Here is a 16,426-nt window from a genome sequence, read left to right as displayed (position 1 = left end):
ACCTAAGAAATGATTCTTACTCCATCACTAGCCAATCATCCACCAGGCTGGATAAACCAGCGCCAAGGCCAGATTCAGGGGCAGAAAAAATAAGGAAGAGCGCAACACGTAAGACTCCCTAAAACTGATGCCTTCCTAGTGCCACTCCTGCCAAGCTCAGCAGTGCCTTGTTCCCGAGGACAAACAGTGCATCCACCCACACCAGCTCTCCTGCCGTTATGTCTGTTTCAGGACACACAGATGCCAGCCAACTCATGGTGTCTACCTGATACAACATGAAAACAGGCAGTCCTAACCAAGTGTATAGCTCATTGCTTCCTAGCTCCTTTACACTTAAGAAATGTAGACACATGCCATAAAGTAAAAAGTGCTGCAAATTCTAAGCTCCTTAAGGCAGGAACTCTGTCTTCCTCCTCTTCTGTAGTCCTCATGACCCCAGGAAACTGCCTTTGCACTTGACAGTTACAAGTTTGATTAATGAATGAATGCAAAAATGCCATACAAACGCATGCATATTCACACACACACACACACACACTATAAAAACCCTTCTCCAGGGGCGCCTGGGTGGCTCAGTGGGTTAAGCCTCTGCCTTCGGCTCAGGTCATGATCTCAGGGTCCTGGGATCGAGTCCCGCATCGGGCTCTCTGCTCCGCAGAGAACCCGCTTCCTCCTCTATCTCTCTCTCTGCCTGCCTCTCTGCCTACTTGTGATCTCTCTCTGTGAAATAAATAAATAAAATCTTTAAAAAAAAACCAAAACAAAACAAAAAAAAAAACCCTTCTCCAAAGACTACAGCTCTAGGACACTCAGTTATTAATTCTGTGAAGGGAACTAATTTTGTACAAGGCTCTCTTCAGGCTATGACTTGAATAAGGTACGGAAGGATCCTAGAGATTACTGAATTCCACTCCCTCCCTTTATAGACCAGAAACTGGTGCTGAGGTGTTAAGAGAGGGAGTCTGGAACTCCTTGGGACTAAGCACAAGAAAGGAAGATACACCCCCCCTCCCCACTCCCAGCCCACAACCAGCCAGACACTGACAGCACTGAGACCAGAGTACCAGAGTCCTCCCACAGGCATTCTGGCAGCCTCTACAGAGCATATTCCAAGTGTGTAAGACGTACCACATTTTCTTGTCCTCAGTATTCCCATAGTGCAAAGTCTTTGAAAGCGATAGGCAATTATATTTTTAGATATTTTCAAATAGGTATTCCCACTCAGCAAATGGGTGCTTCATATCTCCAAACAGCCTCCAGTCAGAGTTCATTTTGTTACAGGAGAGACACCAGCTCACAAGGATTACATTACCTTTAACAAGCAGCCTGTCTCTCACAGACACTCTCCGAGTGGAGTCGGAGGCCGTGGCTGACGTCCGGGACCCTTTGAGACCGTCCTCCCGCTTCAGTTTGCTTGCCAGCGTCAGCATTACTGCTACCTTTACCCTGAGACAGACCAAAGGCAGGGTTATGGACACGTCTCTAGACAATGACTGGAAATTGAAGACCAGGCCAAAGGTGGTTAACTTTTTCCTATAATTAAGTTACAGAAAAATTCAGCAGATAAGGCGCATTCGTAAGACTGCATTCCTTTATAATTAATTTGGGAAATCTCCATGCCATCCTCTGTAAGTCTAATTTTTTAAAGTACACAAAAATTTTAAGAAGGGAGAGCCATGCATTTAATACTCATTGGGCACCAAGCCCTGGGACACAGTGGTGACAAAGCTCCCATGAGCTCGTGGTCTAGGGGAGTCTCCACCAACGGGTTCCATGTTGGCCCACCCCTGTGCTCTAGCTAAGTGTGCCCCTCTCTGCTGCAGGGACCATGCACCTGTGTGTGTGGTGTGCCCTGTGCCTGGCCCATTGCAGACTGAAGGGAGTATCAGCCCTGGGAAGGAAGAAGCAAAGCAATGCTTTCTTTTTCTTCTTCCTCTAACCAAGGTATGGCTGGAACCTTAAGAAGCATCTTTGCATTTATTTATGTTGTGTCTTATTTACATTTTTTAGGCAGTATAAAGATCAGTATTAAGTCATAATTAATGCCCCAAACTAAATTCTCTTCAGTGGCTGCTTCCAACCCATCTATGCTTCAGGCATCCCCTAAAACTCACTGAAAGCTCACTGTGAAGGACAATAAAGGACAAAAAAAAACACAAAAACTGGTCACCAGCCCAATATTCCCATAATTTCCTTTGTTGCTTTCATATTATTTCCTTTCAATACCATTCTGATTGTTTTCAAAAGAAAAACGATCTAAAACTTCCAAATTAGAAACTTGACCCAAACACAAAACTTTTAGTTTGAGGCCAAAATACTGAAAGCTAAAATAAGAATACGCTTCCCACACTGGTATTTTTAACCATTTTTCACCCAGGTTTTTTTTTTTTTTTCCCACCCAGGTTTTTTACTTCTCATATCATCTTATTCTATGTATCTTTCCCTCCTCCAAAGACTTTCAGATTTTATTTTCTATTATGTATGCCATAAAAAAGAAACCTACTGAATATGATCTTCTATATTGTATATGACCCACACACAAACACACAACTAATCCCTTTTAGAATCATTGGTCTAAATGCTTCAAAAGATGGTTCTATTGCACATTAGCCTTCCAAGCTCCTAAAATTTCAAATCTGGGAAGGACTTCCCCCTCTAACCCCCAAGTCGCACTCTTTTTTTTTTTTTTTTTTTTTTAACTGATATAGATCCTGTGACGATGGGAGCCCGGGATCTGGCTTGGATGAGGCCACTCAGTTGACAGAAGCAGTAACCACAAAAACGTCAGTTTCTGTGAAACATCTGAAAAAAACATTTTCAAAATGTTTTCGCAAATATTTTGAGTGTGATGATAGTTTTAAGGGTATAGAGATACACATCAGCTGATCTAACTGCATACTTTGAATATGTGCAGTTTCATATACTTCAATCATACCTCAACAACGTGGACACAAATGTGAAAACAAACCAACATTAGTTTCTTCATTATCACTTGACCATGCCATCTCCCCAGATGAACGTACACAGCGGCCTGGACCATAACCAACACACATCTCAGCTTTACCCAGGGCAGGGAGGTATTGGTTTGGTACCTTCACGAGGGGGTGGGGCTTGGGGTGGGCACAGTCAAACAGCCATAGGGGCTCCAGCCTATACCTACCAGAAACAGAAGCACCATCCAGAGCCAGGTTCTTTTGCTCAGCCCCCACCTGGAATAATCTTGTCAGGAATCCCTTAAACAGACTGGGATCACAATAGGGAGTTTGTCACCCCAGCCAAGTCTACCACCACACACCCAGACTTGAGCACATCAGTCCTGCCACCTGGTTAGGGCTGCCTGAAGATGGACCAAGACAAGCATCCTTCACAAGGTCCAATTGGTTTTTATCCTCTAGCTGACCTTGGCAATACAAATATGGCAAAAAATAAAAAAGCCCAGCATGAGTAAAGAGAGTTCTGTAGGCAGAACTCTAGGAAAGTCCTAACAAAGAGCCCCATGGAGAAGCAGGTGCCAGGACACATGCCTGGTCTCCACCCAGCTCCCTGAGGGCCTGCCCTGAAGGAACCACTTGGAGGGTCCAAGGCAAGACTTGTTTACAAAGGCTCACACCAAGACACTCTTCTGTGTCACTGCAGTCTGAGAATTCTGCCCCCCCCCCTTTTTTTTTTAGAGAGGGGGGGGAAGGCACAGGGGTGGGGGGGGGGTGGGGCAGAGTGTTGAGGGAGAGACAATCCCAAGCAGACTCCCTGTTGAGTGAGGAGCCCAACTTGGGGCTGGATCCCAGACCCTGAGATAAAGACCTTAGCTGAAGCCACAGATCAGAGGCTCAATTGACTGAGCCACCCAGGATTCCCACTGCTTATTCTTTTCTACCCCTACTACTCCACACTGAAGCCTACTCTGTGGGCACAATATGCCTCATACTCAACTCCACTAAGAGCTGGATTCCTGGCTTGCAATCTTCAAGTTTGTGGCCCTTAATAAATAGATGGGGCACTGACTGAAAGGTATAAAAGACAAGGATACTCATGTGTTGTTGTCTATCAAAGAGAACACCCCCAGTATTCTAAGATCTAAGTGTATACTGACCACCTATTTGTCCACCATCTGTATTACTACTGCATGCCACTGCAGGGATAAACCTAAGGCCTAATTTGGAAATGTTTCCTTAGCTGTTAAATTAATTCTCTATAAAGAGATCTGAACAAAGAGAATTATTCAAACTGTCAAGAAGTTTGCCAACACCTGCGGTTGCTTCAGGATTCTCCTTTCCTTCCGTGCAGTGCTTCACCCATAGAAGGCCCCAGAGCTGCCCCTTGACTGTGGAGTACACAGTGTTAGGGCAGCATTTCTGCTGACAAGATGAGCTGCACGGAAAAGCATGCTCAGTTTCTTTATCCCGCAAGTCCCAGTCGGCCGGTTTAGTCCATTTAGTTCCTCCTCTGGGTGGGACTTGCTCTTGGGCTGTTCAAAGATTCCTGCATGCAATTTACTGGTCTCATCATCAAGTCATATTTACTTGGCATTCCTGCCTGTAGTGGCAACATCAGGCCAGGTCACCTGTGCAGGGAGGGATACCAGGAGCCAGTCAGCTCCTGAGTGAGGAACTCCAAATTTGCAAATCTTCCTGATGCGGAAAAGTCCCAATCTTAAAGAGTAAGAGATGGGTCACTAGGGGACAACCAACTTCTCTAGCCAAAGAGGCCCTTATCAGGACACAAAAATGTCCACACTGTACCCTCCTCCTTCAGAATGCCAAGGCCCAGAAACCTCCCACCTGGCAGGAGAGTCACCTTGGTTGGCAGACCGACCTTTGGAGCCCAACCCTTTATTTTCATCAGTAAACATGCCCCCTCCTGCACTACCTACTACCTCAAGCGCAGGCAAATCTGGGCGGAGGTCCTCAAGCCACACACCAGCCAGCCCAGTGATGATTTGTCTCTGAAGGTCTCTCCCACCCTTCTGACCCCCACCACCCACCCTCATCCCCATACCCAGCGAGAAATCCTTTGCAAGCCGCCTTCCTCCCTGCTCCTCAACATCAGCTTTCCCATTTCTGGAATCTTCTGTTTAATCTGATGATATCCAGGTCTGGAGTGCCCTCCTTCCCTTCACCGCGTACTCCTATTCCTTCCTCAGGACACTAGATTCCTATCCAGGGTCCAGAATCTCCTCCAAGAAACCTTCTCGGGCCACTCCAATCCATCCTGCGTCCACTCCAGGGCCTGAGGGACTGCAGACACGGGAGGGCCCGTCCCCTCATGTGACAAATGAGGAAACTGAGCCCTGGAAGGGCAGGGCCACACCCAAGATTACACACCAGCGGAACCGGGTCTAGAATCCAAGACCTGTTGTTCAGATCATTCCAAGATACCCTCCCCCCCCCCCCCCCCCCGTGAGGGTAAAATCCTCCGAAGGAGTCGAGGCCGCCCCCAGCCGCCGGGCAGCTCCCGGCGGGTTGGCGAGCCGTGAGTCCCCCTCCCCACCCCCGCCGCTCTCCGGGCCTAGCCGGACTCCCGAGGCGGAGGAGTCGGACGGCCCGCGTCCGAGTCCCGCGGCCCCCCGCCTCGGCGGGCTGGTGACCTTGGGCTCCGTTTCCTTCTGGACAATGCGGCCCGCGGCTCCCCCGCGACGGCGGGCTCGAGTGAGGCCGTGTGGGCGCCGGCACAAGCAGGCGCTGGCTGCGGGCTGCCCCTCGAGCCCGGCGGCGGCCGGCGCCCCGGCCCTTTCCCAGTCAGGCAGTCCGGCCCCGCGCCGCCGGCGCCCGGCCGTGAGAAGCGCGCGGCCTGAGGCGGCCCCGGCGCCGCCCGCCCTCCGGCCCGCCCGCGGTACCTGCGCCGCCCGGAGGCCCGCGGCCGCCCCTCTCCCGCCTCGGGGCTGCGCGCTGCTCACCTGGGCACCCCGAGACAGGTGAGGCGGGCCCGGCACCCAACACCATGCCCGGCCGGCCGGCGGCGGCGACACACGGCCCCTCACAGCCGCACCGGCTCCGGGCGGCGGGACCGGAAGTAGCGGGGCGGGGACTCGGCGACTCTCGTCCGCGGCGGCCGCGACGGCAGCGGGCGCTTTAAAAAAAAAATTCAAAGCCCGGACGAACTTTATTTGGAGCCTGACACGCGAACAGCGGCGTGCGCCGGCCGGGGCTGGGCTCGGCAGCTGGCCTCCCGGGCCTCGCTCATTGGCAGAAGGCGCGGTCGGCGGGGGCGGGCGTGAAACTCGCCGCCCCTGCTTATTGGCAAGTAGCGACCGGGGGCGGGGTCCTCCCCACAGTTCTGGAGTCTGCGCATCCCGGTGCCCGGGGCTCTGAGCAGCGTTCCTACCTCCATTCATTTCGTGGTGTGTGGCGCCTGAACCTGCGCCTCAGAGGTGGTGGGCGCAGTCTGCGATGCAGGAGCGGCTGGGCCTGAGCTGCCCGCCTCGGTGGATGGGGTTCCCGCTCTGTGCGCGGCACAGTGCCCTGGGGGCGGAGGACCAGACGTCAGGGGTGAGGGGCGGGGCGGTCAGGTGTGCAACAGCCACTCATCAACCCCGAGGTATGCTTCGGGGCAGCCTGCAGGAGTGCCTGGACCCTTTCCTGATCTTGTCTTTCTCCTCCTACACGTGTGTAAAATACCTGCTTTATCTATTTCTAGCTTGTTTAATACAAATTCTCATGTCCATTTGTACCCCTGTGATTGAAATAGGCGCTGGGGTGGAGGAGTCAGACAAGAGGGCTCCTGAAGGAATGGGTCGTCTAAAAGATGAGGTTCACCACATGGACCGGGAAGAAAGAGCCAAGGAGTTAGAATTTTATTTCCAGAAGCCCCATTGAGTGGTTTTAAACAGTGGAGTGACTAAGTTTTCTTTCTAAAAGAAGCTTCTGGCTCTCATTGAGCTCGTGGGAGGTGAGCCAGGCAAGGAGTCAGGAAGACCAGTGAAGAACCAACCCATGGTATTCCTTCTGTTCTGGAACACTTCCCGCCTTCTTTGCCTGGCTAACGTTTGTTTTCCTAAACTTAGACACTGCTTGCTCAGAGAGGCCCCACAGTCGGGGAGGTGCAGGTGTCCCTCAATGACTTCACAGGAGTTCTGTGCTTCCCCTTCTTGGTGCTGGAGACTTCCTGTCACTGCCTATTTCCCCAAGTTCAGCTCCTCATGTTCCCCATCCTTCTATGTGCCCTCCCCCATCCTGTCACACAACATGTGGTCAAAATCCATCTGCTTGATAAGTACTGCATGCATATGTTGCTGGAGTCCTGGTGAAAGAGGATAAGACGGTGCAGCCAGGCAGCAGGTGAAGGGACCATTAGAATGACTTGAAGGATTGCCTCACTCACTAAGGGGCCACTCTGTGTAGGACAGGCTGCAGTGCCCAGTGCTCCAAATCTCACCACTGTGGGTAAATGCAGCCATTTCTAGCTCCACTTCTCGAGGCTGCCTTGTGCCTTCACCTGATGTTTATTTCAGGCTCCCTACATTGTAAACTCACAATCACATCCTGAAACTGGTATTTTGTTACAGTAGTTCCCCCCACCCCTTATCCGTGGTTTTGCTTTCCAAGGTTTTAGTTACCCTCAGTTCTAACTGCAGTCTGGAAGCAGGTGATCCTTCTTCAGATGTAGTATTAGATGATCAATAGTAGCCTAATGCTATGTCATAATGCCTAGGTCACTCCCCTCACTTCATCTCATTGTGAGAAGAGGAAGGGTGAGTACACTACAATAAGATATATTGAGGGGTGCCTGGGTGACTCAGTTGGTTAAGCAGCTGCCTTCAGCTCAGGTCATGATCTCAAGATTCTGGGAACAAGCTCCGTTTTGGGCTCCCTGCTCAGTGAGGTGTCTGCTTCTCCCTCTGCCCCTCCCCCAGCTCATGCTCCTCCCCCCACCCTTGCTCAGGCTCTCTCTCTCTCAAATAAATAAATAAAATCTTTTTTAAAAAGATATTTTGAGTGCGATCACACTCACGTAACTTTTATTATAGTATTGTTACAATTGTTCAGTGTTGTTATTGGTCGTTAATCCCTTACTGTTCCTAACTTATAATTAAATTTTATCATCGGTATGTATGTATAGGTAAAAACAGTCTCTGCAGGTGTTGGTAGAATCCATGGTCTCAGGAGGGTCTTGGAATAAATCCTCTGTGGATAAGGGGGGACTACATATCCCCACTTCATAAATGCAGAAACTGAGGCACAGATGTAGGCTGCCTGACATGCCAGAGCTGGGGTTTACCCTCAGCTAATGCCCCATACCCCTTAGCAACTGGTGATCCCAGTAGCCAGGAAAGGAGTCGAGTAGACCTTCATGCTTCCTTTGGAAGCAATTTGTCCTCATCCAGGGCCTCTTCAGAAATGGAACTTGCACTAGCTTAAGCACAAAAGACTGAGAAGGCTGGCATGCTCACAGAAGCCAGGGAGGTCAGCTCTGGGGACCTGGGGGGCAGCAGGAGAGCCTATTGTGAGCAGACCTCTCGTTCTTAGTGGTTCCATCTCAGTCTTGGCCTCTGGAGGCTGGCCATGTCCTCCCAGAGGCCTCCTTGGAGCTGGGGTCTGGCTTCAGACACATCATTACAATCCAGGCGGTCAAGGGAGCTATCCCCTTCCTCCCAATCTCACATTCTCTGGGAGGGTAGGCTGGGCTTGGATCCCACACGCACTGCGTGTGCACATGGGAGAAGGGGAGAGGGTCAGTTGTGAGCCTCCCAGAAGGGTACAGGTGCCAGAGGAAGAGCAGGCAGACAATTCACCAGATGTCCTTCTCACTTACCCTGAGAAGTTCAACCAGGACTTCCAGCCGGAGCATGGAAGGGAGATGGCCTCTGTCTGTTTTCAGCTAGGCTTGCCTCTGGACACACAGGCTGCACAGTGATCCCAGAAGTTGTCTTGGCTTGGCCTGGGGATCACTAACCTGGACGACATGGTGTTGGCAAGCCAGGGATCTGGGAACTCTTCAGCCCAGGGCAGCAGATCAGCTGATTAACAACATCTTCTGTAGCAAGGGTGTGGTTGCCTGGTGTGAGGCCTGCTAGGTCGGAAAAGTGACCTCTGCTGGTATGCCCGGGAGGGGCAGCCTTCCTCAGCCACCCATTCTGTGTTTCCCTCTTGCACTCACTGTGGATCAAGCAGAGCCCTCCTGCATCAGTGGTACCCCATTGGGGCAGACATTCCTGGCTCTGTGTTTCAGTGAGAGGTAAAGCCCATAGCCTGCGTGAGTTGACATGAGAGCTAGGCCCACAGGTCGAGTGTTTTTGCTCTCCTGCCCTGCCCTGTCCTGTGGACTCCAAGCTTTCCCAGGGCAAGACCTTCCTAATGTGTCAAAGCCAGCCCCTTGCATGGATTGGGAAATAGCCCCGGAGGCACGTGATACTGGATAGATGTGGGTGGAAGGGTCCAGTTCAGCCCTTAGCTAGTACTCACCTATTCCAACCTGTTCTGTGTTGTTCTAGGTTACTCCAGGGTGTGCGTCCTGCCCCCAGCTAGGCTTGGTTCTCCCTGGGAGCAAAGCCCAGGGCACTGGAGAGCCGGCCTTGACATACACAGGGCCCTTGTTTCTATGCGTCTTCTGAAATCTATGCCAACAAGTCAAGAACTGTAGCAAGAGCATCTACCAAGTGTGAGAGCCTGAAAAGGACAGTGTATAAACTGTAGACCCCAGCCTCCAAAAACATGAGCTCCCCAGGGAACTAGTAGTAGGTAAATCCCACAGATGGGAGTGGGGAAGTTCAGAACAGATTCCTGAGGTTTGCTGTGCAGGGGAGAGTCCTGTCTGTCCCACTGGAGTTTAGAGATTGCTGGGGGAAGATGGGGAGAACAGGCTGACCACAGCCCTTGCCTTAGAATCCAACTGCAGAGGCCGACAACAAATGTGCACAACCCCAGGCCTTGTTGGTGCCTTCTGCTGCCTAAAGTGGCAGGTTCCTTGTTTCTAGGAAAAGCTTTACTGGGGCTTTCAGGAAGAAAGGGCCCTGGGTCTGATCTGGAGAGGGGAGGATGAGGCACCGATGAGAGCAGACTGAGTGGCTAGAAGTGGTTATGGGGACCTGGGCAAGTTGTCTTAACAAAGACCCTCAGCGGCCCTGCTGACCCAGTTCTGACATCCACTGTGGCATGGGGAGGGTTCAGGTTCCGGGGCCTTGGGCCAGGTGGGAGCTATGATGATGATGATGGTGCTGGTGATGGTGATGATGGTCATGTCAGGGGCTATCCAGGCAGCAGACAATTCAATTCTAAGTACTGTGACTTTAATTACATATCCGGTATAATTAACTTGTGACTGCTCTTAAAACTAGCCCCCAGGGAAAACATCAGTTTCCCTTTATTCCTTTGAAAGATAATAAAACAGACTGTGACAGTGATCCTGGAAAAGGATTGAAACACAGTGGTGTTTTATATATTATAGGACTGAGACTTCCTTCATTCCCCCTAAAACAACACTGGGCACATTTTAGCAGGAGTTGTGCATTGTGCCTGGAATGCAGACATTTGTAACCGATCCCCTGATCCATCCCCCTCCACCCCTTCCTGCAGGCTGCACTTCCCCCTCCAGGCTGCCCATCAGATCAGGCCCCAAAGCTGGCAAAGCTCTGAGGGAAGCTGACTTCCTCCAGAGCCTTTTGTTTTTCCTTTCTTGCAGGAATGTATTGAAATGGCTGCCCGCCCTTGTCACACTCTGTCCTGTTTTGCATTTCATATTCTTTTGTATTAGTCACTGACCAAGGTCGATTCATATTTTCAGGTGTGTCTAGGCTGCTGATGCAGAGTGCTGTAAGGCTTAGCTCCGGTAGAGGACTTCAGTAGTAAGAATGTGTGCCTGTGTGCATGCATGCGTATGGCGGGCATGTGCTTGTGTTGGGTACATAATAGACTTGACCTCATTTCTGGAACCTATGAATTTGTTACTTTACATGGTGCGGAATGGACTCTGCAGATGGGATCAAGGTGGGTCCCATGACCTCAGGGCTCATTGGACAAATCCAAGTGGATTCAGAATCCCAAACCCACTCTTGCAGTGAGGTCCCGCTGCCTTTGTTTTATATTTTGTATAGTATCTATAGTTTTCATTACTTTAGGTATCTGACTTTGTCTGCTTTGGGGACTGCTACGGGCAAAAGGCCACAGAACGCTGTTTTCCCTTAAACATGATTGATGGTGTTTACCGTTAGGGTTTATATAAACACTCCAGTGAACAAGGCAGGAACATGGTCAGGAGGGACCTTACCACATTCTGAGCATTTATAACAGTCCAGGATGGTATCCCTGAGTGCATCTCGGGCTGCAGCCCTTAGGGACACACTGGGGCCACCCAAGGCAGTCCCACCTCCGTGTGTCGAGCCTTTCCCCTGCAGCCACAGCTCTCTCTGACTGGGGAGTGGAGTGAAGAACCGACATTCTGGTGACTCCTTTCCAAACCTTCATAACTAAAACCCTACTCCAGAACTCTGGTGACAGCAGTGCTGTGACATCTACCTGTGAAGAGAAGGAGCCATCATTCAGAGTGGACCTGGGCTGCTGCTTGCTCTGCCAGCATCAGGGACCCAGCACAACCCCTTAGGAAGGCAATAAGATTCTTTTTAAGATTTTATTTATTTGGGGCACCTGGGTGGCTCAGTCGTTAAGCGTCTGCCTTTGGCTCAGGTCATGATCTTCAGGGTCCTGGGATTGAGCCCCGCATCGGGCTCTCTGCTCAGTGGGAGTCTGCTTCTCCCTTTCCCACTCCCCCGCTGTGCTCCCTCTCTTGCTGTCTCTCTCTCTCTGTCAAATAAATAAATAAAATCTTTTTAAAGAAAGATTTTATTTATTTGAGAGAGAGAGAGAAAAAGAGCATGAGCAGGGGGAAGGGCAGAGGAAGAGAGAGAAGCAGACTCTCTGCTGAGCAGGGAGCCCAATGTAATGGGGCTCAATCCCAGGACCTCAAGATCATGACCTGAGCTGTCGACAGATGCTTAACCACTGAGCCACCCAGGAGCCTCAAGTCTTACCTTCTTTTGACACAGCAATTCCACTCTAGGGATTGGCTTGAGGCAGTAATCCAAAGGCAGAAAAAGCCGGGGCACAAAGATATTCACTGCACATGTACAATAGAACTTGAAACTGACCTCACACTCAGTATTAGGGACCTCATGCTCAGTGTTAAGGAACTGGTTAACTGAACATAACCCAGCGATGAAGCTTGATCATTATGCAGATTATGTAGAACCATGAACATACTGATTAAATTAAATGAAGCAAACAAGGCTCAAATTGTAGAAAAGCAATGCCTACAATTCTGAAAAAGACAAATAGGCAGAGACAAGTAAATGAGAAAAAATGAACATAATTTTTGTGTCAGGGTAGTAGAACTTTGAGTTTTCCTTTTTTTTTTTTTTTTCTTTTTAAGCTTTCATGAATTTTGTTTATTTGTTGTCTTCAGAGCAATATGAAGGTCTCGCTTAAACATGATCAATCCTTCACTGGAGCACGGGTCTCACCAAGCAAGTGGCTTGAAGGCTGCTACTCACTACAAAAATAGATACAGAGAAGCCTAAGTTCTTCCCTAGACAGTGTTTAAAAACAGGTGATGGGCCCCTGGGTGGCTCAGTCAGTTGAGTGTCTGCCTTCAGCTCAGGTCATGATCCCAGGGTCCTGGGATCAAACCCCACATCAGGCTCCCTGCTTAGCAGGGAGTCTGCTTCTCCTCCTGCATCTGCCTGCTGCTCCCCCTGGCTTGTGCTCTCTCTCTTACTCTCTTGAGCTCTCTCTCTCTCTCAAATAAAGAGATAAAATCTCAAACAAACAAACAAACAAAACAACCAAACAACACAGAGCCTGGATGGCTCAGTCGGGTAAGCATCCGCCTTTGGCTCAGCTCATGATCTCAGGGTCCTGGGATTGAGCTCTGCCCCTCATTGGGCTCTCTGCTCAGCGGGGAGCCTGCTTCCCCCTATCTCTCTTTTTGCCTGCCTCTCTGCCTACTTGTGATCTCTGTCAAATAAATAAATAAAATATTTAAAAAATAATAAAAAATAATGAAAAACAGAGGATCCATACCACGCTTCCAAACCCTTTCCGAATTCCCAGAAGACACAGTTACTTTGAACTAAATGATGACTGATAGAGGTAATAGATTAGCTTTAGGTCAAATCCACGTCGTGGTAGAATCCGTGTGCTCTCCGGACAGTACATTCAGGCCCACTCAACGGGATTCTGAACGTACATTTTCTTTTCTCTCCTTCCTTCCTTCCTTCCTTCCTTCCTTTCTTAAGCAGGCTACATCCCCAACATAGAGCTCAATTCAGGGTTTGAACTCACAACCCTGAGATCATGACTGGAGCGGAGATCAAGAGTGGAACTCTCAACTGACTGAGCCGCCCAGTTGCCCCCGAATGTACATTTTCTACAGGAAGATGTAGTCTGCCTCACAGCCATCCCCAAACACATGGAAAAGCAGACGCTATCTGCATCTGAGAGGCTGGGAACGCAGCCCTTGGGCTCCCTGGTGCAGATTATGATGAAGAGAAGATGGAGAGGGCACAGACAGCAGGATGAAGACAGACGCAGAGACATCCACCCTTGAGGGTTTACCTAGTATTATTCTGGAAGTTCTGGCTAACTCAAGAAGGCAGGCACCAGAAATAGAACGTGTTATTAGAAAAGAGGAGGCAACACGACCATTACATAATGAGACAATGTGATCAGCTCCGGGAACATCCAAGTGGCAACTGAAAACTAAAAGGGAATAGGGGAGATGAACAAAGTGACACCGCTTAAAAAAAAAAAAAAAAAATCAACAGGTATATTTTCTGTATCAGCAGTTTCTGATTAGAACTTATAAAGCCGCCCTTTTTACAGTAGTGGGGCAAGAAAGACACTAAAGTATTTAAATAACCTTACTGGCAGGTAGGCATGATCTGGATAAAGAGAATGATAAACTTTAGGTTTCTCAAAATGTACGTGGCAGAGTCAATAGTGTTCACGACGCCCGCGCTAGGTGCTGATATTTGAGGGAACAGGCCAGGAATCCACTGGCAGGGACCAGGGAGGCCCGAGCCCCAGGAAGGCTCCTGCTCGCCTCTAGGGGTCAGCCTCCACAAGGATGGCCACAAAGATGGTGTTGGAGACTGGAATACAAACACCCCTCTCTGTTGTTCTGAGCAATACGTCTCCCCCCACAGGGCCCTGGGTAAATAAAGGCAGGGGGCTCGGGGAGTGAGTCCCAGCAGCCGCCCACAAGAATGAGTAGCTGCACATCACATGTGGTAAAATGGAACCATCAGTGGCACGGGAATGAATAGTATCATGGTGTTTCTGTAAAAACAGAGTGTAAATAGAGATATGTTTCCAAAGGACTAGAAAATATTGACAAGTGTATTGTATATGACTTTGCTAGGGTTGCCGAAAGGAAGGCTACAAATGCTGTGGTTTAAACAAACGTGTACTGCTTCTCAGCTCCAGAGGCTAGAAGCTCAAGAGGAAGGTGTGGGCTGGTTTTCTCTGAGGCTATGGGGGAGGCTGTGCAGGGCCTCTCCTGTTGGCATGTGGGCCCCCTCTTCTCCCTGTGTGTATGCCTCTGCCTTCAAATTTCCCCTCTCTTAAATGGAGTCAGCCATAGTGGATTAAAGTGACCCCCAAGGACCTCAATTAAATTTTATCTCAGTAAAGCCCCCATCTCTAATTAAGGTCACATTGTGAGGTTCCGGGGGGCCCCTGGGCCGCCAAGGAGGTAAGGTAGCTGGCGGCAGAACAGCGTCCAGTCTCCTGTGGGCATCCCAGAGAGACTTTTGGAAATAATCTGGGATGCTAAGGGTCTGATACCAGAACTATCCTGGGAAAAGCAGCCTCCCCCCACCTCCTACCACTCCGCATCTGTCCACTTGCGGGGGGACCGTCCTGACTTCAGTCACCAAGAGGAAAGACAGCCAGGGGCACGCCAGGTCAACCTCCAGCCCTCAAGGGGCAGCCCCCTCCAGCTCCCCTCCCCGCCCGCCCACGCCACAGATACGGGGGAGGGGGCGCAGGGGGGAGGGCTTGAGGGAGGATTGGGGGAGGAGGGGGTGGTCAGAGGAGGAGGAGGGCAAAGTGCCCGGCAGAGCTTGGTCAGCATTTCCTGACCTCCACCCTGGGACCCGGGCGGCCTCTGGGGCCACGTGGTTGCGGCTCCGCCAGGGCAGCCCAAGAGGACGCGGCGACATGCGGGGTTCTGAGTCCCCTTCTGGGGCGCCCCCCGTCCCCGAACGGTGAGCCCTATGGCCTAGCGGGAGGCCCACGCGGGGAGCGGCCCTGGCGCCGTGGGCCGGTGGGCTGCGGGTCGTGGCTCCGGGGCCGCACTGCGCTGGTCGCGCTCCGGGCGGGGCCCCACTGGGCACGCAGCCAGGGCTTCCCTGGCCAACATGCGGCTGGCGTCCCTGGTCTGGGAGGGATCGGGTAGGAGCTGGCTGCCCGGCGGGACCAGCCTGCAGGGGGCAGGTCGGAGGAGCCCTGGAAGAGCTAAGTAGAGGCAAATTTGCAAGTAGAGGCGCCTTATACACAGTGGGGGCTGTTAGTCCTCAGGCTGGGCTTCAGGACCCCTATGCCAGCCCGCCCCCCTCCCCATTGCTCACCACCTTGCAAGAGAGATTGCAAAGGAGCTTAAGGTCCAGAGGGGCTGTAGTTCTAAATGCCAAAGGTAAAGCCATAAACTTTTGGAAGAACTCATAGAAGAATATGTTCATGAGGAAGACAAAGATTTCCTAAACAGAACGCAAAAAGCACTAACACTAAATGACAAGAGAGATGCCTTGAATGAGTCGACTGTATTAACATTTAGAATTTCTCTTCATCAAATGACCCCATTAAGACTGTGAAAAGACAAGCCAGAGAGTGGAGGAAGGTATTGGCAGTATGTATATCCCACAAAGGTTCATATCCAGAACCTATAAAGAATCTATACATTTACAAGAAATGGCAGAAATTCCCAAGGAAAAAAAATACAGCCATGGATTTGGACAGGCACTGCATAACGGAGTCCAGCCACACGGCAAGGAGCACTGAGCCGGGTACCCCCTCACTGGTCATCAGGGAAAGGCAAGTAGAAACTGCACCCCTTAGAATCACTAACACAGAGAGGGTGGGAATGGGAATCTCAGCCAAGCATGCAGAGCGACCATGACCCTCATGCACAATGAAGGAGAAAATGGGTCCCACGGCTTTGGAGAATAGGTAGGTTCTCCTAAATGAACAAATGCTCACAACCCAGCAGTCCCACCCTTGGGAATATATACATAGAGTCAGGGGGAAAAAGGCATTTATTCCATCACTTGGTTTTTATACTTCATACTATGGTTTTGAACTCTATTCATATTGCCACGTGGAGATCCTTAGTGTTCACTTTAACAGGCACCTGTTATTCCTTCGTAAGAGTAGTTCACAATTGTTTATGCAGTTTCCTACTGATGGACATTTAGGTCATTTTCAGGTATTTTCTGTTACAA

General features: G+C 50.4%; 1 protein-coding gene across 6 annotated transcripts in view; it reads right to left on the bottom strand.

Moving 5' to 3' along the window:
• Positions 1-6,422, bottom strand: part of UBE2F (ubiquitin conjugating enzyme E2 F (putative)) — a 55,410-nt gene extending 48,988 nt beyond the window's left edge. For 3 of the 6 annotated variants that reach the window (XR_004382665.1, XM_032857613.1, XM_032857617.1), the window contains exons 1-2: positions 5,894-6,023; positions 1,313-1,446 (exon numbers count right to left, since the gene is read on the bottom strand). Coding sequence is in view for 5 of the 6 variants with exons in the window: in XM_032857613.1 (XP_032713504.1) it covers positions 1,313-1,430 (118 nt within the window). In the remaining variant the exon portion in view is untranslated. Of the gene's footprint in view, positions 1-1,312; positions 1,447-4,246; positions 4,562-5,893; positions 6,040-6,321 lie in introns of those variants that run through there. The other 3 variants (XM_032857614.1, XM_032857616.1, XM_032857618.1) reach the window with 3 other exon arrangements.
• Between the last annotated feature and the right edge of the window lie 10,004 nt (positions 6,423-16,426).

This window comes from Lontra canadensis, unplaced genomic scaffold (assembly GCF_010015895.1).
Source record: "Lontra canadensis isolate GAN:19392208 unplaced genomic scaffold, GSC_riverotter_1.0 scaffold13, whole genome shotgun sequence".
Classification (NCBI taxonomy): domain Eukaryota; kingdom Metazoa; phylum Chordata; class Mammalia; order Carnivora; family Mustelidae; genus Lontra; species Lontra canadensis.
This window is presented reverse-complemented; position numbering and strand designations above follow the sequence as displayed.